The 25,483-nt window shown below is 40.2% G+C and overlaps 1 protein-coding gene across 2 annotated transcripts in view; it reads left to right on the forward strand.

The window, feature by feature from the left end:
- The window catches only part of Vps13c (vacuolar protein sorting 13 homolog C), a 164,516-nt gene that overhangs the window by 120,212 nt on the left and 18,821 nt on the right, over window positions 1–25,483 (forward strand). For both annotated transcript variants that reach the window (XM_027411258.2, XM_035443791.1), the window contains exons 55-74: window positions 151–415; window positions 1,048–1,208; window positions 2,225–2,346; window positions 2,989–3,286; window positions 4,594–4,983; window positions 6,350–6,454; window positions 7,093–7,257; window positions 8,249–8,377; window positions 8,640–8,773; window positions 10,511–10,637; window positions 12,263–12,498; window positions 15,811–15,952; window positions 17,303–17,443; window positions 18,354–18,435; window positions 18,548–18,617; window positions 19,289–19,400; window positions 19,517–19,630; window positions 20,865–21,004; window positions 23,189–23,270; window positions 25,331–25,444. In XM_027411258.2, the coding sequence (XP_027267059.1) occupies window positions 151–415; window positions 1,048–1,208; window positions 2,225–2,346; window positions 2,989–3,286; window positions 4,594–4,983; window positions 6,350–6,454; window positions 7,093–7,257; window positions 8,249–8,377; window positions 8,640–8,773; window positions 10,511–10,637; window positions 12,263–12,498; window positions 15,811–15,952; window positions 17,303–17,443; window positions 18,354–18,435; window positions 18,548–18,617; window positions 19,289–19,400; window positions 19,517–19,630; window positions 20,865–21,004; window positions 23,189–23,270; window positions 25,331–25,444 (3,129 nt within the window). The remainder of the gene's footprint in view (window positions 1–150; window positions 416–1,047; window positions 1,209–2,224; window positions 2,347–2,988; window positions 3,287–4,593; window positions 4,984–6,349; window positions 6,455–7,092; window positions 7,258–8,248; window positions 8,378–8,639; window positions 8,774–10,510; window positions 10,638–12,262; window positions 12,499–15,810; window positions 15,953–17,302; window positions 17,444–18,353; window positions 18,436–18,547; window positions 18,618–19,288; window positions 19,401–19,516; window positions 19,631–20,864; window positions 21,005–23,188; window positions 23,271–25,330; window positions 25,445–25,483) is intronic.

Raw genomic sequence — 25,483 nt, forward strand, 5'->3', positions numbered from 1 at the left:
ATTTAATGTAGGATCTTAGAATGAAACATGTATGGATTTTTGTTGTTGTTGTTGTTGTTATTAAAATAAATTTCAGAAAACATGTTGCCATGGTAAAATGCTCATAAAAAGTATACTTCTGGGATTTCACTGTGCTGCATTCTTTTGCAGGGTTTCTCGGAGGGAGCAGCTTCTACTTTTGACTACTCTCTAAAAGACAGGGCTCCTTTTACAGTCAAAAATGCCCTAGGTGTTCCCATTAAGGTGCAGTCCAATAGTAACCTCAGGTTGATGGGTTCCCTGGAGAAGAGTGACATTTATGATGTGGACGCTGGTCAGCATTTGGAACTAGAATATGCCAGCCTGGAACCTTCACGTCAAGGAAAGTTGTCGATTCTGAGCAGGCAGGAGAGTTCCTTCTTCACGCTGACCTTTGGTATGCTGCACTTTCTGTGTCTTCTATCCTATAAAACTTGATTATTACTGTGCCCGAAATAGTAAGTATTATGTTTCAAAAAGGGTGAGCATTCAGTTAAGGGAGAAAAGTGGTCATAGTCAGAAGTCTAAAATATTGATGGTAATGAAATCATTACAAAGACAAGGGGATTGTTACCTAGTTGAGAGACTAGAAAAAAATAGGTTGGATTTTATTTGTATCTAGTATATTCAACCCCTCATTTTTGTAGTAAAAGTTTTATATTATTAGTTGTTTGTCTTTTTTAATCTCAGAATATTAGAAAAACATTTTCTAATGATGAGCAAGCTTACCCTTGTTATTATCATGATGTTATTATATTGCTTAAGTTATTTATTTATTTTATGAGTGTTATGCTTACATCTATGTCTGTGTACCATATATGTGCCTGGTGCCCTTGGAGGCCAGAAGAGATTTCCTAGAACTGGTATTATAGATGGTTGTGATGTGCCATATGGGTGCTGGGAATTGAACTCAGGTCTTCTGCAAGAGCAACAAGTGTTCTTAACTTCTGAGCCATCCCTCTAGGTCCAGGATTGGTTATTATTAAAACATGAATATTTGTAATTTTCTTCCCCTGTGCTCTGATTTAGTACCATATGGCTATACAGAAGTGGGCAGTGTCCCTGTTGCCAGGCCTGGCCGGCGATTGTATAATGTACGGAATCCTGGTGCCAGCCGTTCTGATTCTGTGCTGGTGCAGATTGATGCAACAGAAGGGAATAAGGTCATCACTCTCCGCTCACCTCTGCAGGTAATGCTGTGGCAACCTGTGTCCCTTTGGATGTGCCAGACAGAATTCACTCATTTAGCTGGGTTTGAGAGGAGCAGTAAAACTGCCCAAGCACCTCTGATTATTTAGAAATAAATGGTTAAGGGAAGCAGCTTCTGCTCCTACCTGGCTCTGTTACTGTGCTTTGTTTTAAATGGCTTGAGAAGCAGTTTTATTTATTTATTTTTCAAGTCCGACTTTGCTGCCCACAAACCCATAAGCAACCTTATGTTCCTTTAGAGATTTGGAACACTTAAACATCTAAACATTATTATGTTCTTTTAGGGATTTGGAACTGAGATACTGTAATTATGGTTGATTATCAAATAGGATAGCCTTCTGTTCTCTTAGTATATCAACACTTGAGGTTGTATTTTTCAGATGTGTGTGAGGTGTTTGGAATGTTCCTACTCTCATATAAAAAAGAAAGATACTTTAATCTGTATAAACATTTTCCTTTCTACTTTTATGGTTGTAGCAAACCTTTTCGTCTTTCCAGCATTACTACAGGCTTATTGTATGTGTCAGTGTAAGAACATTTCTCCCTGCCTAATACATACATACAGATTGGATCTAATTTATAGTTTGGACCCTGTTACCTCTTAGGTCATTGTTAGTTGTAGCTCACATCACAGGGCAGTCAGGAAAAGAACTCCATGGCTTTGTTCACTTCTTTGTCACATGGTGTATTAATGGGAGATTGTAATGGAGAACGAATGGCAGAAATCTTCAAGAGTGGTGCATCTTTAATGTTGGCAAAGACTAACAATGTACACGTAATATTTAGATGATGTGGCAATGTCAACTTGCAACTGTCACTTTAGTTTAGTGTTTACATATAACACTTAAAAGACCTAAAATATTATTGTTAGCCCACAGAAATACCTTCCAATATTAAGTTGAAGCTTTTTAGATCTACAGTAAATCTGTGCACTGCGAATGCTTTCTTTTTAACTTATCACTTAAAAAAAAAAACATTTATGTGTCCATTCCAACAGATTAAAAACCACTTCTCGATAGCATTTATCATCTACAAATTTGTCAAGAATGTTAAGCTATTGGAGCGCATCGGAATAGCCAGACCTGAGGAGGAATTCCACGTCCCTTTGGATTCCTATAGGTGCGCATATCTGTGGATATTAAGCTTCCAAATAGGATGGTGATCATCAGAGCTGGGGATGGATGGGCAGCACCTCGAGGAAAATTTAGGATCTTGGGGGTGTTGGGGTAGAGTACAGAAGGGAGAGTGTGCACAGTTAGCATAGGGTGTGTGGAAATAGCATAGTGAAGCCTGCTAATTTGCACAATTAATGTGGGCTGTTAAGTATAAAATAAACAGATGTTATAAAAGAAAACAAATTTGTATATTCTCAGTTTTATGAATCAGATCTGTATATTTTAGGGAGAGCAGCTTCACGTTTTTACTGTCCTAGCCATGCAACAGCCATTTTTTAGAACACATAAGAGTTCATTCTTTTGAGCAGAAATACATATGTTATTATTGATTTTACAATATAAAGTCTTCATCAGATATTTGATGCTTTGTAATTTTTTAAGATATATTTTATTAGCTTGCCTTTATAGTGAAAATGAAAATATTTTAAGTTGTCCTTCCTTTGTGGGGCAGCTCTGTCACTTTGGGCATGTTCTGAACTTTCTTGGCAGTGGTTTCTGCATTTGTAAGAATATCAGTGCCCACCTTACTGAGTTATCGTGAAGAACCTGAGGTCCTTTTCTTTACCTTCTCTCGAACCCTCTGTAGATGTCAGCTGTACATTCAGCCGGCAGGCAACTCTTTAGAGCAGCAGTACACACAGTCTACCACGTATATTTCCTGGAAGGAAGAGCTTCATCGTAGCACAGAGGTCAGGTGTGTGCTGCAGTGCCCTTCAGTGGAGGTCAACTTCTTACCACTCATCGTGAACACGGTCGCCCTGCCTGATGAACTGAGCTACATCGGTGCCCACGGGGAAGACTGGGACCCAGCCTACGTTATCCACCTTTACCCTCCTCTCACCTTGCGGAACCTTCTCCCGTATTCGCTAAGATACTTGCTTGAGGTATGCTTCTTGTATTCTTGTTATTATTATACTATTATTGTACAAAGTAAATTCTCATTCTGTTTCATGTGTCAGTTTGAGGTGGTGTTTCATGTTTTTGAGATGCATTTATTATAGCCTGGCACAGCTTTGCTACTTAGGCCTTCTACTGTGTCCTTTCTGTGTATTAACACGCTTCAGTCCTCACAGTGGCCTCTGTAGTGGGTACAGACCTTTTGGTCCTTTTTCTGAGTCACAGAGGGATCAATGACTGATCCAAGGTCCTATGGCTAGAAGTGGTGAAGCTGGGATGTAAACCTAGGTAGTTCAGCTTCCCAATTCCTGCTTTTTTTTTTTTCTGTGTTTGTCATTAATTAAAGTTCTCTTCATTATGTTAAGTCATATTACCTAAAGGGGAGAAAAATGCAAATGGAAATATTTCATCCTGATTTTTGCCTTAAAGTTTATGCTGAAAATAAAATTCACTCTCTGCCACGTGGATACACGAGATATTATAAATATGATTAAATTTGCACATTCTATGTTGTTTTAAAATTTAACAGCCTTAGGAAGTGTTTGGAACCTAAATGACCCCTTTTCTTTGTCAAACAATAATCCCTTCCTGAGTTATAGAGACAAGAGTTAATTAGATGAACCAAATAGCATCTGTGCAAAAGAAGACTGTAATAAGAGAGCCTGGTTTCTATTTTTGAAAAACTTGATTTTTGTTTATAAGTGTGTATGTGTACACGTGTGAGTGCAGTGTCCAAGGAGTCTAGAAGAAGGCCTGATTTCTTGGAGTTGGGAGTTACAGGTGGTTGTGAGCCACCGGATGTGGGTGCTGGGAGCTGAACTCGGGTCCACTGCAAGAGCAGTGCATTTCTTAATTGCTGAGCCATCTCTCCAGCCCTAGCATTAATTTTTAAAGCAGCTCCATCTTGCTCAGTATGACTTTCCTGGTTCTGTATGCACAATAGCCATGATCCATGCTGTGGGAATAGAGAAGAAGAAACTGATGCACTTTCAGTGAAGTGACTCGTTTTATCATCCAGCTCTGATGGGAACAGTTGGGGTCCCAGATCCAGTCTTTGATTCTTGGTACAGATATAGGTTTTTCTCAGAACTTAGAGTGGTTTCCGTACCAATAGTCAGAAGACATCGATTGTGGCTGTGATACAGTGTTTTCTTTGGAGTCCTTAGTAATTGCTGGGAACTTCTAAAGTCCAAGCATGGTTAGACTTGGTGGTCGGGATATTTAGTACTGTATAAAATACAGATTTTGTTATTAAGGAGGCTGGGTAAATTTGGTTTTATGTGGTTGTTTTTAGGGAACTGCAGAAACCCATGAGCTGGCAGAAGGCAGTGCTGCTGATGTACTGCACTCGCGAATCAGTGGCGAGATCATGGAGTTAGTCCTGGTGAAATACCTGGGCAAGAACTGGAATGGACACTTCCGCATTTGCGACACGCTTCCTGAGTTCTTCCTCGTGTGCTTTTCCTCAGACACAGCAGAAATGATGACAGTTGACTTGTCAGTCCATGTCAGACGAATTGGCTGTCGGATGGAGCTGTCTGTCTTTAGTCCTTATTGGCTAATCAACAAAACTTCTCGTGTTCTCCAATATTGCTCTGAGGAGATACATGTGAAACATCCAGCTGATTTTAGGGACATTGTTTTATTCTCTTTCAAGAAGAAGAACATTTTTAGTAAAAATAAGGTATGCTCTAACAGGTTAAAATCGGAAAGCTACTAAGTCTAGAGATGGGACTCTAAAAGCATGTTTAACTGTGTGTGCGGTGCCCTTGGTATAAATTAAGTCCATGGAGACTCTAAAGACTGCAGAGTCCAGCTGGATGTTAGGAACTTGCAGCAGCAATCAGCTGAAGCAGGGCTCCCCATTCTTCAGGGCTGTAGGATCCCTGCTGTTACTCAAGTCCTGTCAGGTGGAATAGCTTTATTTTATTCACTGTTGCAGTGCTGGTGTGGCATGTGAAACAGGAAGCAGTTGAATTGGCCTGTGTCATTTGGGCCTCACTGTGCTCCTAACCCAGTGTCCAAGTATGGTCAGCACTCTAGGCTTTTATGTATGCCGTGCCCTCTACACAGATTGCTGATATCTCCTACTCTATTGGTCGTGTCTCTCCACCCCCCACCCAGTCTTGTCTTATCTGCTGTTCATCCTTAGATACTCTGCTCATCACTGATGTGTTGAAGAGTTTCTTTTTACATTGAAACTCTGTTTCTGAGGCATGTTGCTTGGAGTCCTGGCTCTCAGATTTCAGTGTACATTATTGTCGCCCAAATGGCTTTGGAATTGCTTGCTGAGTCCTGTCCCTGGGTTTACTGTAGTAAAAGGTCTTTGTTGACAGAGTCTGAGAATCTGTGTCTATAACAGAATCCCAGGTGATGCTGTTGTCTGGGGATGACTGTTCAGAGTTTGGATCAACACATAGCATTGGAATTGCCTCTGTGTGTGACTTCTGGTTGTCCTCATGTTTTTTATCATCTTGGTGGGTGGGAGGGGTGAGCTTAACTACAGGGGCACAGGTAAGTCTTTTCTGTAGGACTTCTCTCTAAGTGCCAAAGCCGGCCTGGATACCTACTGGCTTCTCACCCACTGTATTGTGTATGGTGTCATAATCCTTAGCATGTGCTTGCTTTTATCTGCATTGAGTTCAGTGCTCACTGAGGAAGACAGCCGTGTCCTGAGCTCTAGTCTTTCACAGTGTCTGTCTTTTATTATCTGCTAAGTGATGTGAAAGTTCTCCTTTATTTGCTAACACTTTTGGGGATTTTTTTTATCTTTGTCATAAATCTAGTATTGGAGTATTTAGTATTGTGATCCTTTAAAAAAACAAGGTAACATTTTTAAATTGATTACATTCATGGCTGAGGTGAGCATGAAGGTCAGAGATATCCCATTCTTTGGTTGCCTGGAACCATTCCATATGGTTGTGATCATATTTTTCTGTGTTTCAAGATAGTAGAGAAATTTCCAGAAGTCTAGTGATTTTTTTTCTATAAAGTAAAATTAATGTCATCTTTTAAGTTTCTTATATGATGTTATGTGTTCTCTGGTGTAGGTTCAGTTAAAAATTTCAACTAGTGCGTGGTCCAATGGTTTTTCATTGGATACCGTGGGAAGTTATGGGTGTGTGAAGTGCCCTGCCACCAATATGGAATACCTGGTAAGAGCATCTGCCTTATTGCCTTTGGCTTCATTTACTTTTCCGAACTTCAGTAAACAAGCTGGCTCCTAACGTGTACAGAAATCTCAAATCAAATTATTCTGTCGAGCACTGTCTGCTGATTTGACTACTGTATCAGAGTAGAATTTCAGTTGGTCAAAATCTAATCAGGGAGTTGAATCCGTTGGAGTGGGCAACTTGGTTAATATTCAAGATATACTAAAATCTTCCTTCCAAATACCCTGCCAATTATTTCTTAAATCTTAAGTGTGACTCCTTTGAAAATTTGAGTAGTGTGGTGCCATATAACCAGTTTACAGCTGCTTCAGAATCCTAATTTTATTGGTAACAGACAAAGCAATAAAATTTGAGCCTACTAATTATAAAAAAATAACATTTGGATTATTATTAATAAGTTAAACAAAAACTAGACAGCAAGTCTGTCATTACCAGTTGTCTTTGAGTTAGTGACCTTTGTTCTGTCAGAGACGGTGGTAGAATAATGCAGCTTTTATTTGTTACTTTATTTAAGAATTCCTACTTTAGGTATTTTAAGGTTCATGTGTATATGAAGTATGTCTTCATTTTTGACACTGAATAAAGAGCATGAGAACAAGCTAACTTGTTTCCTCCCTCAGGTCGGGGTTAGCATCAAAATGAGCAGTTTCAACCTCTCACGAATAGTCACTCTGACTCCCTTCTGCACCATTGCAAACAAGTCCTCCTTAGAGCTGGAAGTTGGAGAGATTGCCTCTGATGGCTCCATACCGACCAACAAATGGCACTATGTCGCTTCTTCAGAGGTAAATTTCCCTAGAATATGACAGAGTCCTAAAATGTACAGGACATGGAAATGTGAATTGCATAGATACTTTATTACACCATCTCATACATATATGTGTTAAGTATGACAGCAGCTTTGGAAGATCTTTATCCTGTTTAAAAGTAGAAAATTATTGGTAATGTTTACTAGTAGCCATGACTAGATGGCTCGCAGTCATTCTCTAGTTTTTCCCATATAACTAAAGTTGAAATACATGCTATGGGAAGTGCACAGAACCAATGTGCTGTGTAAAAAGGCTTGTCTTCTTATCATTGGTGTGAGTTTGCCACAGTAGTATATTGATTCAGAAACAGAATTTACCAGGTATTTCATAATAGAGCCACATTCCGTGCTAGATTAAGAACTAAGATTCCTGCTTTATGGATAGAGACAGAAGCTTAAAGTGACAGCTGCCCCTGGATCTGTACTTGAAGTCTGCTCTGTGGTAACCTCTCCAATGCCTGCCTTTGGCTTTCTGGCTTGTGTAAAGAAGACAATTCTGTGAAAAATTCTTTGTGTGTTCATGAAGTGAATTTGGCAAGGCACAAAAGCAATTGCAATGATGAATATAGATTTTAAGGATTCAGGATATGGAGGCATTCTTAATCAATAAGCTCTTAAATTTCTTATCATGTAATTGGTACTACTATGTATAGGATAATAGAGTTTCATTCTGATGAATGCACTTTTGTTACATAGTTATTATATCAATAGTGTTTTGTTTGTTTTTAATAGGTTCTTGCTGTGTAACCCAGGCTGCCTTGAACTTGGGATCCTACCACTTCAGCTTTTGAGTGTACCACTACACCTTACTTGTCAATATTTTTACTATGAAGTGTAGAGGGCATTTAAAAAATTGTGATGATATTTTATCCAGATTTAGATTTGAAAACTGGGTTACCTGTGCTTAACAAGGCGGTATCTTGTGTCACAGCACAGTTTTAAAACTGGCATTATATTTGTGTTTTCAGTGCATTCCATTTTGGCCTGAAAATTTGTCTGGCAAACTTTGTGTGAGAGTAGTGGGCTATGAAAGGTCTTCCAAGCCATTCTTTTACAACCGACAAGACAATGGCACTTTACTGAGCTTAGAAGATTTGGTAAGTCTTCATATTGTAAAACACCGTGTCTTTGACTTTTAAAACTTGCTTGAACATATTTCTGTAAGCTGTGCTGTAGAGATCTGGTAATTATTTGTAGTCCTGCTGTGTGCATGTCTAATGCCAACTTATATTTGTAAAAAGCAAAACCAGTAAGAACTTCAAAAAGTAAGTAGTTTGTACAGCTGAATGAACTGTAATGGTTCCATGTGTAACTAAGATTCAGCCAGTACATTGAATGTGCTTTTCCCCCCTGAGACAGAATGGAGGTATCTTGGTGGATATAAACACTGCTGAACACTCAACTGTCATAACTTTCTCTGATTACCACGAGGGATCTGCACCTGCCCTGATAATGAACCACACACAGTGGGACGTCCTCACATATAAACAGAGGTATGAGAAAAGGGGGGGGGGGTTAGAAACTCTACTTTGCTGTCATTGGTCAGAAGTCCTTTCTGGGAAATATTGGAATTTCACATCCTGATGTTTTGATAAGGAATATGTTGTATGTATTCCTGATATGCTGGCAAGTCTTGACAAGGTATTCATTCACCAAAACATTTAAGTTTCTACAACAAAATTTACATGTACCTTTTGAACCTGGGACAAAGAGATGCTATGAATGGTCTCAGTCAGTTTAAATGGGTCTTTATGCCAAATGGCTTCACACCCATTTCAGAATGCTGACAAATGACCGTGAAGTTATTTATTAAACATTATCCCTGCCTTTGTAACATGGTAATGGTAAGTGCACCTCTTCCTGTAAATGCATCTCTAGTTTGAAGCAGGGTCAATAAAAGTTAAAGGAGATATGATACTGTATCTATACTATGGGTGATAGGAATCTTATTATTCTTGTCCTTCGTATGTTGTCATTTGGATGATGTCATTATTTAAGGGTGTGAAAAATAGTTTTAAACAAGCCCATGGCTTACTCAGGTCTGTAATTTTAGCTCTTCAGGAGATTAAGGCAAGAAGATTTCGAGTTAAGAGCCAGTGCAGGTGACTTGGTGAGATCCTGTCTGAAAATAATGCATGGCAAATAGGACCAGGAATATAGTTCAGTGATAGAGCACTTGCCTGACCAGTACAGCCATGAGCTTAATCATCAGTACCACACACACATACAGAGAGAGAGGGGGAGGAAGGAAGGAGGGGGGGAAGAGGGAGAGAGGGAGAGAGGGAAAGAGGGAGAGAGAGAAAGAGAGAGGAGACAGAGAAGAAAAAAGGAAGAGAGGGAGGAAGGAGAAAGGAGGTGTTGGGGAGAAGATTCTCAAGATTTTCAAATATGTAGCACATGTATATAAATGTGCATGCACGTAAAATTCACTGAAGATTTCTGTTTTACTTGTTCTTTAGTTTTTATTTTTTTATTTTATGTGTATGTGTGTTTTGTCTGCATTGATGTCTGCACTTTATGTGTGCAGTTCCTTTGGCTGCCACGAGAGGGCATCGATCCCCTAAGACGAGTTGCAGACAGTTGTAAGCTACCATGTGGGTGCTGGGCCCTTGTATTTATTTTTTCTTGATTCTCATGATGTGGACACAGGGAGAAACATTAATTAGGATAAGAACCTAATTGGTTTACTTTTTATCCCCTCTGAGATGTGTTTGCATTCTATAAACCAATACCTCTTCAACTTTAATGATCCACTTTGAAGTCTTTGGGGCTCTTGCTCAGAATCCTGTTGGGTTAGTGTTGATAAGGTTCAGGACTTCACAGCTGCTGGCCCTCAGACTACACTTCGAGTAGGAATGGACAGACTCTTGTTTCCTTTTCTTTCTGCGGTACGTATTATTGCTAAGCTTTTGTATTTGGTTAAAAACGTGAACCTTGGGAACTGAATGAAGTACACTGTTGACTGTTCACAGCCATTTCATAGAGCAACTTAGATAGGCCCGAGTATTTGCCTTCATGGATTCCTCTTGTGTGTTCCTTCCTGGCCCAAATTAGAAGATGTTGAAGCTGGAAGTGCTACTGCATTGCCATATTCTGTCTGCCCGGGCTTCAGGACTGTTAGTTGTACTTGTTTGGGGTTGAGTTGTATTTTATTAACTAAGCAAGTTCCTAAGACCTTTGTGATTCTCAAGGCCAACGTGTGCTAATCTTCCCTCGGTCAATCATTTCAGTGGGTCTCAGGAGGAATTCGTATTGCTGCCAAGAGAAACTCGACTGTTTGCCTGGGCAGATCCCACTGGCACCAGGAAACTCACATGGAGCTATGCGTCGAACACTGGGGAGCATGATCTCCTAAAGGTACCGTTTGATATGGAAGTGCAGTCTTCATGGGACAAAAGTGAATTGAAATGTTTCTAGAAAGTTAGTCTTGTGCTTTATATTGCAAATAATTGGTATTAGTTGTTTTTCTGATTGCTCTGATAAAGTACTGCCAAGTCATCTTTAATGAGGAAGAGGATTGTTTGGGCCTTTGTAGCTCAAGGGAACACAGTCCATCAGTCCTGCGAAGGTGAACTGCTGACCACACTACATTGGAAGTGAGGGAGCAGAGAGAGATGAATGCTGGCACTCGGCTTGTTTTCCCTTTGGAAGGGTGCCATCCCAAGATTTGTCTCCGAGGTGGTTCTAGACCCTGTCAAGTTGACAATCAGTATAAATAGTCACAGGCTCACTCCCGGTCAACTCGACACCCAACCAACTTTTATATACTAGTCTTCCATTCCTTGATCCCATCCTGCGACTATTTAAAAGTGTAAAATGCATGCAATCTACCTTCACAAGCCCCTCTGGTCTTTAACATCCTCAACACTGTTTAGAAGTATAAGTACTATCTCTTCTGAAACTCAGGCCATCTCGTAACTGTGACACCCCACCCCCTGCCCGACAATCATGAAGAAGTTACATATTTCCAACATACAATGGCGTATAGTACGTATTCCTAGTCTAAAGAGAGGGGATGGGGACAAAGCATGGAATGATCACACTCAAACAAGAGGGAACCCAGAAAGGAGCAGGTAAAATCCTGCATTTCTGTGTCCAGCATCTGGGGCTTGTGGAGGAATCGTCTGAGTTCCAGAGGGCTGTGCAGCCCTGCCCTGCCAGCTCTGCTGCCAACAACAGACATTGCCCCTCTCTCTGAAGCAGCTCCCCTCCATGCCTGGAAGTATTTCTCACAGATATCCCATGATTCTGGCATCTCAAACATCCTGGGATTTCCATTGCAACTTAGGGGTCACCCCCACAGCTTCTTACAATGACCTCTTAGGGGCCTCCTTTCAGAAGCTGCTCTCCAGTTTGGAGACAGTACTGGTGTGAGTAAAGGTCACTCAGTGCCCTGCTCAGTGCCCTGTCAGCACTAGCTAGAAACTCAAACCAAGGCACTACGCCGTCACTGGCAGGAAAATTGATGGATATATATATATATATATATATATATATATATATATATATATGCTCATATGGGTGTTGGCACATGTATGAGTGTGTGAGTTCATGTGCTTATGCATATAGAACCCCAAAATTGATTTCTGGGGTCTTCCTCAATCTTTTCCCACTTTGTCAAGACAGGGTCTCTCAATATGGCTAGTCTAAGTATCCAGTTTGCCCCAGAATCCTCTGCCTCTGCCTCCCAAGTGCTGGGATTATAGGTAAACATCCTCCCCACTTAGCTTTTACATGGGTTTTAGAGCTCGAAACTTTAGATCTTGCTTGCAGAGCTCTGCTTTATCCACTGAGCCATATCCCCAGACCTGGCAAGTGTTACTGTTATCTTTATGTAAATGCTGGCTTTATGTCAATTTGACCTGGATTTTCCCATCTTATAGTCATTCTTTTTAAGCATTTCTAATCATTCCCAGTTATTGTATTCAGTTTTAACTATGAAAATTCCATTCAGGTTTAACTAAAAGTCTTTCTTTCTCCAGGATGAGTGTGGACAGTTTCCATATGATGCAAACATCCAGATACACTGGGTGTCCTTCCTTGATGGGCGCCAGAGGGTTCTCCTTTTCACGGATGATGTTGCCTTGGTTTCCAAAGCTCTCCAGGCAGAAGAAATGGAACAGGCTGACCATGAAGTCTCCTTGTCTCTCCACAGCCTTGGGCTCTCTCTGGTTAACAATGAAAACAAGCAGGAAGTCTCATATGTTGGAATCACCAGGTATATACAAAGGGAGATAAGAAGCCAAGAATCTTTAAAAGGCCCAGAGTCCATAATGCCCAGTTAGTGAGAGTATAAAAGATCCTTGTTCTCATTATAACATATTTACTAAGTAACTCTTCCGACTGTCAGCTGAGAGGCCCAGAGACACATATACAGATGTGTCTTCACAGTACCCATGTCAGTTGACAGGGAAGAAAGCCATTCCTTCCTTCCTTCCTTCCTTCCTTCCTTCCTTCCTTCCTTCCTTCCTTCCTTCCTTTTCCCCCCTCCCTTCCCCCCTCCCTCCCTCCTTTCCCCTCCCTCCCTCCTCCCTCCTTTCCCTCCTCCCTCCCTCCCTCCCTCCCTCCTCCCTCCCTCCCTCTCCTCCCTCCCTCCCTCCTCCCTCCCTCCTTCCCTCCCTTCCTTTTTTCCTTCCTTCCTTTTTTCCTTCCTTCCTTTTTTCCTTCCTTCCTTCCTTCCTTCCTTCCTTCCTTCCTTCCTTCTTTTTTTGTTTAAAAAAATGAGTTACAAAGACATTGTGAAAAGCTGAAAATAGTACCTGCATCTTCAGTGGACATAGTTCATTTTGTGCAGTAGAGTTTGGGGAAACTAGCAAGCCTTGGAGAGACCACCAGAAGTGTTAGAAGAAAGGTCATAAGGTAATCAGTATAATATACTGTGATATGTATTTGAAAGGTCTGGGGTGTCGGGTTCAAGGACACTGAGATAGATTGCTGAGGATTACAAATTTACAGACAATAGCATGGTGAGGGCACAATTCTAGGAGAGTTCGGTCCCCAGCATCCAAGATAGTATTTTAGTGACTCTAGAGTGAAGTCTGGCCCATGTGGCATAGTCTGGGTCCCTTGTTACAGAGCTCTGAGAAAGGGGGGTAGGTTTTCCAACATGAGCAGCAGCTAAGTGCTTTGATGGCTCAGCAGCCAGCCTGGAGGGGGTGGGAAGGGAATGTGTGGGCACCAGTAACTACAGGTGGCCCTGTGAAATGTCTGAGCCTTGTAAGCTCGCTTTCCCAAGTGAGAAATCTAGCTGGAAGTTTGCTAGGGAGAGATTCACTGCACTTGGTAACGTGTCTGCCAGCATTTGAGAGGGGCATGCCAGGCTTACTGTGGCCTGAGAAGCATTCTGCTCTGGATTCTATCTTATGGTAGTTATTTAGAACTTTTGTCACCACTTATTTCCTCCGGTTCTGCTTCTTGTCTCCTCTAATAACACTGAGTTTGGGGAAGGACTTATTTGTAGGATAGTTTCCCCATAATGAAACAATTCGTTTAGATGCTTCTCATCCATGAGGATGTTTTCCCAGGTTTCTTGGTTTTATTAGGAAGAGCTGTTGGATTTATGTAACACATAGCTAACATTGTCAATGACTAGTATCAGTAAGCTGAGTAAATTAAAGTATTATAGATTCATATTTACTTTAAGAATATTCTTTAATATGCCTCAGAAAGGTACAAATTATAAGCCACATCTAACCCACTGCCTATTTATGTATAGCTTTTGATTTCAAACCAAAGTTTTTAATACTGGAAAGATGGGAAAGCCCTAAATAATACTTTATAAGAAGTGAAATTGTATGAATTCACAATGTGCAGCCCATGAGTAGCTTTTGGGGACACAGCCCTATTTATTGTCTTAGCTGTTTTCTCCCTGTTGTCCGGTGCGCTCATGTCACCGTGAACATTGTCTTACTCTGTTGCTTATTTATTTATTCTTACTGCTGGATACCCATCATATGGAAACGAGAAGAGTAGACTTTGAATGGTCCTCTGTAGGGCACAGCAGAGTGAGCATTATCTTTGACAAAGCATTATTTATTGTGTAATGCCATTAATGCTGTCCCAGAAGAAGATGGGATACATTGACACGTGTTTGCAGGTGAACAGTGACTGGAAAAGTTAGAAACGGTTGAGACAGAACATCTCACCACAGCACCGGTTTTCACCAAGACAAGCATGAATGAAGCCATAGCCAAAGTCAGTTTCTGGGGAACTCATTTGTCAGGTGACTACAAAGGGAAAGCCTTTTGTAGTTGGTCATGAGCTAGTTGAGTCCTTCTGATTGCAGTGACTGAAAAGATGTGTGCAGAGATGATAACTTACTTAAGGCCATTAGCATTTTGGCGAGGACAGTTGTATAAGGGGTTGAGGACATTCAGAACAAAATCAGTCAGCTACAAAAGGCCAGTAGTGCAGATGGCTCCCTGGCTTTGAGCAGTGAGCTGATGCTGTTTGCACTCAGTCACTGTCATTGCAGAGCCCAAAATGACTGTGCTGTCTTAACTTAAAAAGTCTCCAATCCCCATGTGTTTGGAGAGGGCATATTTTATCTAATAAGCCTTCAGTTGCAGAGATAATTTTTTCAGGCCTTAACATATATGTAAAGGAAATGTTTACATTTCAAAATCCACCTGTCCAATTGAGGAATTTCCTTGTAATCTGTCTTTGCAAGTGACTATCTGCAATGTCTTGATAGGCTAAAAGGCAAGTATCAGCACAAGAATTTTTTTAGAATTTTTATAAATCCCTGCCTGGTAATCAATAAAGAATAAAATAGTTACAGTGTTCTCATGGATTGATGGCAGTACTTGGAAGTAACTGTGGAATGGTTGGTAAGATGCATGCTATAAATCTGCATGAATGTGGGGGCTGGAGAGATGGACTAGAGGTTCTTGGAAAGAACCCAAAGTAGATTCCCAGCACCCTGTGGTGGGTGACTCACAAAACCCTCGAACTTCTGCTCTGAAGATCTGGTGCCCTCTTCTGGCCTCCATGGGCCCTGCACATGGGGGCATAAACTCCCACAGTCACATAAATAAACTATAAGTATCTTTAAAAATCTTCTTAAGCAGTTGATCACTTGTACTTGATTTGGATAATTAGGAACAACAATTATGTAAAATGTTGATATATCCACAAGAATATTTTATAGATTATTTTTTTCTAAAAATTGTGTATAGTTGTTTTTATATTTTAAATTTCCATCAGTTAAAAATTTTATGGAAGGTTTTTTTCTTCCCTTGACATTGTCAGCATACAATGTCTGTGGCCTTGTAAAAATAAACAGAAATAGTCAGTTGCTTGATTGATGCCACTACGTTGTCATGAAAGATATTTTCCCTTTGCCTTGCTCTTTGTGCATCTTTTTAGACAGGTGAAATTCACTGTTTTAAAAGAATCTCTTGTGTTTGAAATCATCTCTTGTATCAATGTAGCTTTCATAGGAAGTTGATAGCTAGATAAATTCAAGTGTTAGTAACAATCCCATGAGAATATACTCTTGCAATTTAATTGCGTATGTGAATTATTTTAGTTCAGGTGTTGTTTGGGAGATGAAGCCAAAACAGAAATGGAAGCCATTTAGTCAGAAGCAGATAATGTCACTGGAGCAGTCCTATCAGAAACATCTGACGTCACAAGACCGGGGCTGGATCAAACTGGATAGCAATTTTGAGGTATACCAAAGTGTTGTTTTATGGCTTTGTGGTTTGTGGTTCTACAGTTTTGTAGGTCATTTGTTCTAGGTAATGGTACCAGGAGTAAGTAAACTTTTAATGTACAGAAACTAACTTAAAAGTAAATAAACCTATATTTATTAGGAAGATTGTCAAATACTTAATCAAAACATAGTTATGAAACTATTTAACTCTGGCTTTCTTCTCCATATTTATCATGTGTTCTACTTGCTGATCATTTCCATGAAATTTGTTTTCAGTAAGATTATGGAGATATTATGATTGTGAATAGTTTGTCACATTTTGAGTAACACCTTCACTTTGATGAATACAGATTATGATATTACATATTACATTGATTAAAAAATGTACATAAACTTTGCTGTATTATTTCATTCAGTGTGAATGATTACTGGATGTGGGTAAGCACCCACAAGTGAATGTATGCTCTTCATGGGTCACATAGAGCCAAATCATGAAGTCCTCTTTGCTGCATGATGTTTCCAAGATTCCTTGCATTTCTAGACTGTTCTGCTGAAGGCCTGAGCTTCGGCTGTTCTTGTTTTTTTGCCATCTTAGGGTGAAGTCCCCAGTCATGCTTTACCTATACCCATCAGTGTTTGTAGGCTAGATGAAAATTTATATGCCATTATGTTATACGAAGACAAGCTCAGCTCCTTTCTTAAATCGTTTTGCCTAAGGATTGCCTGGAACTGGGATGCAGAGATAGCCCAGCACTTAAGATCTGGCTGCTCTTGCAGAGGGCTGAGGCTCAATTTCTATCATCCAGTGACAGCTGACAACCGCCATTAACTCCAGTTCCAGGGATCTGATGCCCTCTTCTGGCCTCCACAGGCACCTCATGCTTGTGGCACATATAACACATGCATGCAAAACACTCATATACATAACATAATAAACTAAACCTATAAAAAAAGAATTGCCTGGAATTTTCTATTACTATTGATTTTTTTCTATAAAGCATTTTAAGTCCGGTTTCTGTAAGTTAAGTGTTCAGAATTCCTAGTTTGCTAGGAAGTATTAAAAAGCAATGCTTCTACTGCAGAAACCATGGCTGCAGATGACCCGAAGAGCACTTCTAGTTGGGTGTGGTGGCTCATGTATGTAATGTCAGAACTTGGGAGGCTGAGGCAGGAGGATTTCTGTGAGTTTAAGGACAGCCTAAGCTATAAAGTGAGACCTGGCCTCAAAGGAAAATAACGGAAACAGAATAAAGCAAGCTACCTTGGTGAGACAGAGAGATATGCAGTGTAATGAGTGAACTGAAATGCTGCTAAGTAGCTGCTGGGTGACACCATCTCTTCACAAAAGTGCTTTTGTTTCTTACAGGTCAATTTTGACAAAGTTCCAATGGAAATGCGGCTTCCTATCCGGTGCCCTATTAAACGGGACTTCTTATCAGGGATTCAAGTTGAATTTAAGCAGTCTCCTCACCAGAGAAGCTTAAGGGCCCGGTTATACTGGCTCCAGGTAACATTGTCACTCTCAGCTAAATAGATCTCTGTGACCTCTTAGGCAAACATGGAAATGAGCCTTCATTTATTCTTAGAAAAGTGTGATTTTTATTAAATTATTATCTTCTGGGGTGCAGCTTGAGAAAGTAGGCATAACATTCATGAGACCCCCTAGGCCAGTCCTCAGAATAAAGTTGTAAAAGTAAATTGGCATTTTATTTGTTATTGTTATTTTATTATTATTATTATTATTATTATTATTATTATTATTATTATTATAGTGTGTGTGTGTGTGTGTGTGTGTGTGTGTGTGTGTGTGTGTGTGTGTGTTTTCCCCCTACTCTCATACAGCCTGTGGAGACTCTCAGTGAGACCATTGGCCTGCCAAGGGTGTTTTCTTACACTATTACGTTGTTCTTAAACATTCCTTTCAGTTTGTCATGAGAACTCCAATTTAATGGGCTTCCTCATGGCAAAGAGCGGGGCTTTACTGAGCTGTGTTTGGGGGTGATTTCTTTGCTAGTCCTCCCTTCTGCACCCTCCTTCTCCTCTTCTCCTCCACCCTCCCTTTAGTGTCCCTCCACCTCTACTAAGTTTTATTTAGGTTACTTTTTTCTCTTTCCACTTTCTTTAATTTTATATTCACTTCCTACTTACATTTTATTTGAGCACACAGAGTCAGAATCTCACATCCCAAAGTACAGACATCTGCCTTGATGTGTCAGTGTGCTGCACAAGGTCAGTGTAGTCCAAGAGGGTTTTCATTTACTCTTTTCAATGAAGGCATGGCCTTGCTGGGACACATATCGTAGGGGAGCTGCTAATGGTACCGCCTGTGCACACAGAGGCTTAACTACTTACTGTCTCTGAAGGTGAGTGTTTATGTCTGACTTACTCTAACCTGACCAAATGTTTTGTGCTTCCAGGTTGACAATCAGTTACCAGGCACCATGTTTCCAGTGGTATTTCATCCCGTGGCTCCTCCCAAATCCATTGCTTTAGATTCAGGTAAAAAAAAGCAGAGAGAGAACTAGCAACACACTTTCCATAGAAGCTTTAGAAGATACCAGATTGACTAGCGGAGAGGTTGACTTTGCTCCCTTATGTGTGTTTCTTTTAGAGCCCAAACCGTTCATCGATGTGAGTGTGATCACAAGGTTCAATGAGTACAGTCAAGTCTTACAGTTCAAGTGAGTAGAGCTCCACTGTTCCCATCTATGAGTTAAAACAAGGATCAATTTTGAAAATAGATTTTGTTGTCCTTTCATAGTTTGTTTGTTTGAGAGTGGCTTCTGTATGGAAATTCTTTTCCCAATGAATATATTGATTTAGTTTGGGGCTGGTGAGTGTTTTTAATACTTCAGCATATTTTAAAGTAGTCTGCACATATTTGAAAATTCAGAATTCCTTTAACTATTTCTAATTTGATCTGTGAGCTGTGTTCTTTAAAGCAGGCACCTTGAGCTTTAGGAATCAGTTGATCTATACTGTGTCTTCTCATTTATCATCTCTCCTGTGACATGATGAATGTGTGCATTTGGGACTTTTGGTAGTAAATGCTAACACAGCAGTATTACTTCAGTTGTGGCTTTCCCTACATAATAAGTCTCAGCCTAAGGAGACTTTGATTGTATTATTATAATATGAAGACACAAAGAAGTTATAACTTACTATAGTTTTGTGATTAAAAAAATCAGTTTTGACTATGTTTAGAATTTTTGTTTTTGACACAGGGTCTCACTATGTAGCACTGGCTGTCCTCAGACTCATAGTGTTCCATCTGCCCTTGCCTTCTGAGTTCTAGGCTCAAGCATGCGCACTACTACTCTTAGCTTAAAACATTATATATATTTTCCCACAGGTATTTTATGGTTCTCATCCAGGAAATGGCCTTAAAAGTTGATCAGGGGTTCCTTGGAGCTATTATTGCCCTATTTACCCCAACAACTGCCCCTGAAGCTGAAAGAAAACGGGTAACAATTTTTATTTCTTGAGCCAAACATAAAATAAAATAAAATAAATTAACTTAGCCACTGTTGAGCTAATTCTTAGAGTGAGAAAAAAATAACTATCTGAATTTTTTTTTCAGACAAAGTTAATCCAACAAGATATCGATGCTCTCAACACAGAGTTAATGGAGTCTTCAATGACTGACATGTCGATCCTAAGTTTCTTTGAACATTTTCATATATCTCCTGTTAAGGTTTGTTATTAGACTATGGGTGTGATTGCCTCAGAACTTGTGAAGAGTCTGTATACCGGTGTAGCTTCTTTGTTACATTAGGTATTTGATGGTGTTTCATTTGACTAATGGTGACAATTAAGACAGTCCTCTGTGACATATGTGCAGCCATAATTCCCACAAAGGTACCACTGGAGCGTGTTCTCTGGAGTTGAATTAATAGTCCCTGTACTCAGGGAAGAAGCTGACAGTGGCGTTTCTTAATTAAGCGTGGAGTGTTCACCAGTGTTTAATGTTTGGGCTGTGTTTTGTAGCAACTACCACTGTGTAAACAGAGCTATGATGGGCGCTGTTTTCTGGCATGTGAAAATGCTGAAGTAGATATTATGCTGTTGACATGGTGCTTTTGCTCTTTCCCAAGTGTGATTGTACCTAAGGGAGTGGAAAATTGAATACCTTTTACTTCCCTGACTGTACTATGAACCCATTCCCTTTCTCCCTTTTGTTGTTCTTTTCAGGGGAAGATGACTTCTTAGTAAATGCACAAATGCCATCAACTATTATGTGCTGAATTTGTGTAATGGTCCAGATTTACAATTAAGTCATGCTTTATAATATTGATGATCCTTTGCATTCTCAGGAACTGTCCACAGCACCATAGATTCAGTTATATTCATCAGTTTGTTCAGTTAATGGGATATATTAAACAGAGTTGGTACCCTAAACTGTTGTATGATACTAGGCATTTCCAGGGTTTTAAGTTTAAAAATCACTTTATACAATCACTTAGATTATATAGTTACTCAATAGATTGTATGTAGTTTCATTCAAATTAACAAGTGAAGATCAGTTATTATTGGGGTTAATGTTATTGTTAATTGTTGTCATAAATTATTTGCCTTAATTAGAAATAGATGCTTAGCCATTGTTTTGTCTGGTGGATTGTCTGTATGTCAGTTAGCAAGTTTTACTCTTAGGCAGTTATTCCATTTTGCAAAGGATTCTGGTCTTCTCCATCTGGATACAAAGGCATTTATTCACGTTAGGAATGAAACTTTAATCTTGGATCAGACTGATTTGTATTTTATGGAAAGACCAGCAGGAATCAAATGTACCTGCCCTGTGTCTGTTCTGTTGTGTGTGAATAGGATGGTAGGATACTTCTCCAGCACACCTTTGGTGGTGCCAGATCTAGTCCTGTGTCTACACAGCTTTGTTTGGGCTTTTCATGTATTGAATGCTATTTTTCTTTCAGTTGCATTTGAGTCTGTCTTTGGGTTCCGGAGGTGAGGAATCAGACAAAGAGAAACAGGAAATGATTGCAATTCATTCTGTGAACCTGCTGTTGAAAAGCATAGGTGCCACTCTGACTGACGTGGATGACCTCATATTCAAGTAAGAGCCTGTTAAAGCATGTGATGGGAACTATTCCTACCGGAGGTGCTTCAGGGTATTAGTTCTCTCCATTAGTGCAGTGTTAACTTAAGAATGAATGAGGCTTCCTGCTCTTCCCTTGAAGAGTGTGGTCTGTATCTAGTTACTCTCAGGGCTTTGGGACAAGTAGTATTTTTTGACTACTGGTGAATAGTTAATAAAAACTGAATTACTCTGAAGTTTATGTTGTAAGTTGGCTGTTTTAGTACCGAGTTCTATTTAGAAACATGCAGCAGGGGGTTAGATTCCCGTGTGACATGTAGCAGAGTAAAATGAAAACCCCTCATTGCACTCAGGAAGAGGCTGTGTGTACATGTCAGCGCCATCTGCACTCCATAGCTGTCTACTGACTGGAATAGTCCACGGTGATACTGGAGTAAGCAGTTACCTGAGAGAAAAAGCCCTTTTAGATTATTCACATCTCACATGTGTGCCAGGTTTCAGAGAAAATGAGAAAAATATGAAATTTAAACTGAAAGACTTGAAAAGTTAGGGGCAGGGGAGAAAGCTCTGCTGGTGAAGTGCTTGAGACCTGAGTTCAGTCCCCAGAGCCCACACCAAATCCAGATGTGGTGATGTGTGCCTGTAGTCCCAGTGTGTGTGGGAGGCAGGTGGGTCTCCAGGTCTCACTGTCCATCGAGTTGAGTCTACTTGGCCTTTTCCAGACCAGTGTGAGAGCCTGTCTCAAAAAAAAAAAAAATGGCAGCAACACTTTGGGATATTATACAAGGTTGACTTCTGGCTACATATGCTTGTCCACATACTTGCATGTGTATCCAAACTCACAGAAGCATCCCCCAAGCATTCATACACCCGTAAACACAGAAGTAAACAAAGTTGTTATCAAGTCTCTGAGTAGAGTTGTCCTTTTTTTGTTTGTTTTTGGCAGTGAGAAAATCCCAGTGGAAAACACAAGATAGGTTTGACTAGGTAAAAGTTAAATACTTGGACTGAAAATTTAACACAGTGGTAGATCTCGTGTGTCGGGGAGAGGAGTAAAGGGTGGACAAGATGAGGAGTTTAATCTCCACGGCTGAAAAGAAAACAACCACCCCAGACACTTTTCTCAAAACCAAGCTGTGGAGTAGGGTGGCGGACAAGACAGGACAATGTCTCTAGTCTCAGGGTTAAACACTGATAGTGAGAGTCAGGGACAGAGGGAAAATGGAAGTGTCAGGCAGATACGAGAGGTGACCACCAATAGTATCAGATATACATGCAAATGAAGTGAAGAGTTCAGAACATGAATGATTAACTAGAGAGGGCTGAATTTTCCAAATGGGTACTTTTAAAAGGCTAGTTTTATGAATGCAACCTTTAATATGTGTATACATACATACATATCATGGACACACACACACACACACACACACACACACACACACACACACACACACATATATATATGCATTCAGGGTTTTTGTTGTCAACCACTCAGTAATTTTTGGGAGTGTATATGGTGGGGACTTCAGTTATTAAGTGATCATGAATTGCAACCAAAGAGGTATTCCCACTGTGTACCTGTCAACACCCTTTATTATAACAACCTTGGTCATAGCTGAAAGCAGGGCTTGCTCTCTGTGACTCTGTCATGGAATGTTACAATATATTCAGATGTTTATGGGAATTTTGGAAAAATATATTTCAGAAATATAAATACATAATCCATAATGTTGAGTTTAAAAGTGACATCCAGAATGTTTTAAGTTTTATGGCTACATAGAAAGGAAAGAAAGAACCAAAAATGGGAAGCAATAAGAAAAAGCTTGAAAATTTACCATGTCATTTTATTTTCATTTTATGGTTGTGTGTGTCCACATACACGTGTGTGTGTGTGTGTGTGTGTGTGTGTGCGTGCGTGCGCACTTCCTACTGAGGATAGAACCAGGGTCTCACACTTGTCAGACAAACATTCTAACACTCTTCTACATCTCCAGCTCTATGGCTGACTTTTAAAAACTGTTTTCCTCTTTATTTATTTTAAAAATCTTCCATGAGAATTGCTGTTTTTGTAACAATTTTGTTACCATAATATTAAGATACCACCTACAAATTAAATGTTACTGGAATGATTTGATAATGGAATTTCCTTTTTACTCAGAGTATCATTGTAGGAGCCTTAACTCGTCCCCTTGTCTCCCTCAGACTGGCCTATTATGAAATTCGCTATCAGTTCTACAAGAGAGATCAGCTCATGTGGAGTGTTGTTAGACACTACAGTGAACAGGTAATTTCCTGCTACAGTAGCCTGTGAACATGCTTCATAATGTGGGTAGGTGAGATTGTAGTGTGTGTGGAAATATCTGTGATTGACTTCAGTCTTACTACTCTGTGGATTTCTTTTTCATTGTTGTCTGTTTGAGACATGTTTCATGCACTCTAGCTTGGCCTTAAACCTTTGTAGCTGAGGCTGTCTTTGAATTCCCAGTCTTCCCTTCTTAGTCACCCCAGACCTGGGTGTATAGGCATGTGCCATCATACTTAGCATTGCTTAGTGGTTTTCTTAAGTGTCTAATTTCAGTTATTTTTAAATGAATTCTACTCTAGATTAACTTTCTTTTATTTCATTATGCTAAATGAAGGCTCAAATATAATTTTATGCTGGTCTTACAATGAACTGATTTCTTTTATTGTAGCCTAGATGTTCATATCAGGAAGGGATAGAAGATATGTTACGATAAATCTTTCCGCCAAAAGCCGCTGAGCCCCACTGCCACGTGTGTGCTTTACGCCAGCCGCCCACCAGAGTTAGCGCCCAAATTAATACACAGAAATTTGTATTAGGTTCAAATACTGCTTGGCCAATGACTAGGATTTCTCATCTGTTAGCTTAGTCTTAATTATCATAAATCTAAATATTTTATAAGACTTATCTTATAGAGGATGCCTTTCGCTGGCACCCTCTCTTGCTGGTGGCTCACATCCCGCCGCTGGAGGATGTGAAGGGGAAAAAGGGACACTTCCTGGTTCTCCTTTCTTAAATATGAGTCTCCTTGCTATGTCACTTCCTGCCTGGAACACCACTTCTCTACTACATTTCCCAGAATCTTCTTTGACTCCTAGTCCTGTCTAACTTGCTGTCTCATTGGCCAAACAGTATTTTATTCAATAATCAATAAGATGAACATACACAGTACATTACCCATCAAAGATATTCTTAGTAATTCTAGCTTTTTTCCTTCAAACATTTCATACATGCATATAATGTTTTGATTAAATCCACTCCCCCATTTCCTTCCTTCTAATTCCTCACCCCCTTTCCCTCCCATGTGTGCTCTCCCTCCCTCCCTCCCTCCCTCCCTCCCTCCCTCTCTCTCTCTCTCTCTCTCTCTCTCTCTCTCCCTGCCCTCGAGTTCACTTAGTGATGCCTGAGTGCAGGGGTGTGGGACCATCTACTGGAGTGTGGGTAGTGTCTCAGTGGCCACATCTCTGATGAAAACTGACTCCCCCTGTAGCCATCAGTTGCCAAAGTTTCTCAGTGATGGATGGGACTTCATGGTTCCTTGCCCATCCCTGTTGGGTTTTGCCTGCCTTGATGTTGTACAGGTCTTGTGCAGGCAGCTAGTTTCTGTTTCTTTAGCCTGCCCTCCATTACACACTTTAATGTTTTCCTCCAGGGCCCCCTTCTCTTTTTAATGATACCTTTACCACTTCAGGAAATGTAAAATGCAGGCTAGGGGACTGCAAGAGGCCTTCTAAGCCAGCTTCTCCCTGTGTATCAGGTACTTTGTGAGTTGGATATGTAGGTGAGGCAGAGCAGCATTACAGGCCACTGTGGTACGGTTACCACATGGCACAGCAGGGGCTGCATTTGTCTTTCCATTCTCTGCTGGGAGATCACTCTTGTGATGCACGTGGACAATAGGTTTAAACAAGTATACATTTTCCTTATTTTGCCTTAATTACTAATGATTCCCTATATAACTTAATAATGATAAAATAATAGAGACAGCCAATGGACACTGAATTTTATATTCCTTTACTATGCATAATCTTCCATGAAAGGTCAGTATAATTTTCCATTTTGCAGCTGGGAAGGTCAAGACTAACAGACTAAGTAATTTGTCTGAGGTCACATGACTGCTAAATGGCCAATGTCTCAAACTTCTAGCAGTTTGATTTAAGGCACACAGGATGGGACACCAGGTTGTGGAGGTGCTGGTGATTATTAACCTGTCTTTTAACTGTCTTTTAACCCCATTTTTCCTGTCGGCCCCTCATCCTGTTGCTTCCTAATGTTTCTTCGGCATCTGGAAAGGATTTGGCTGACTGTCTTTTCTTCTTTAGTTCCTGAAGCAGATGTATGTGCTTGTACTGGGCTTAGATGTGCTTGGAAACCCATTTGGACTCATTAGGGGCCTGTCAGAAGGAGTCGAAGCACTATTCTACGAGCCTTTCCAGGTACTGGTTTTTTAGTTATGGACATATGTACAAAAACAG

This window comes from Cricetulus griseus, chromosome 4, assembly GCF_003668045.3.
Source record: "Cricetulus griseus strain 17A/GY chromosome 4, alternate assembly CriGri-PICRH-1.0, whole genome shotgun sequence".
Lineage (NCBI taxonomy): Eukaryota > Metazoa > Chordata > Mammalia > Rodentia > Cricetidae > Cricetulus > Cricetulus griseus.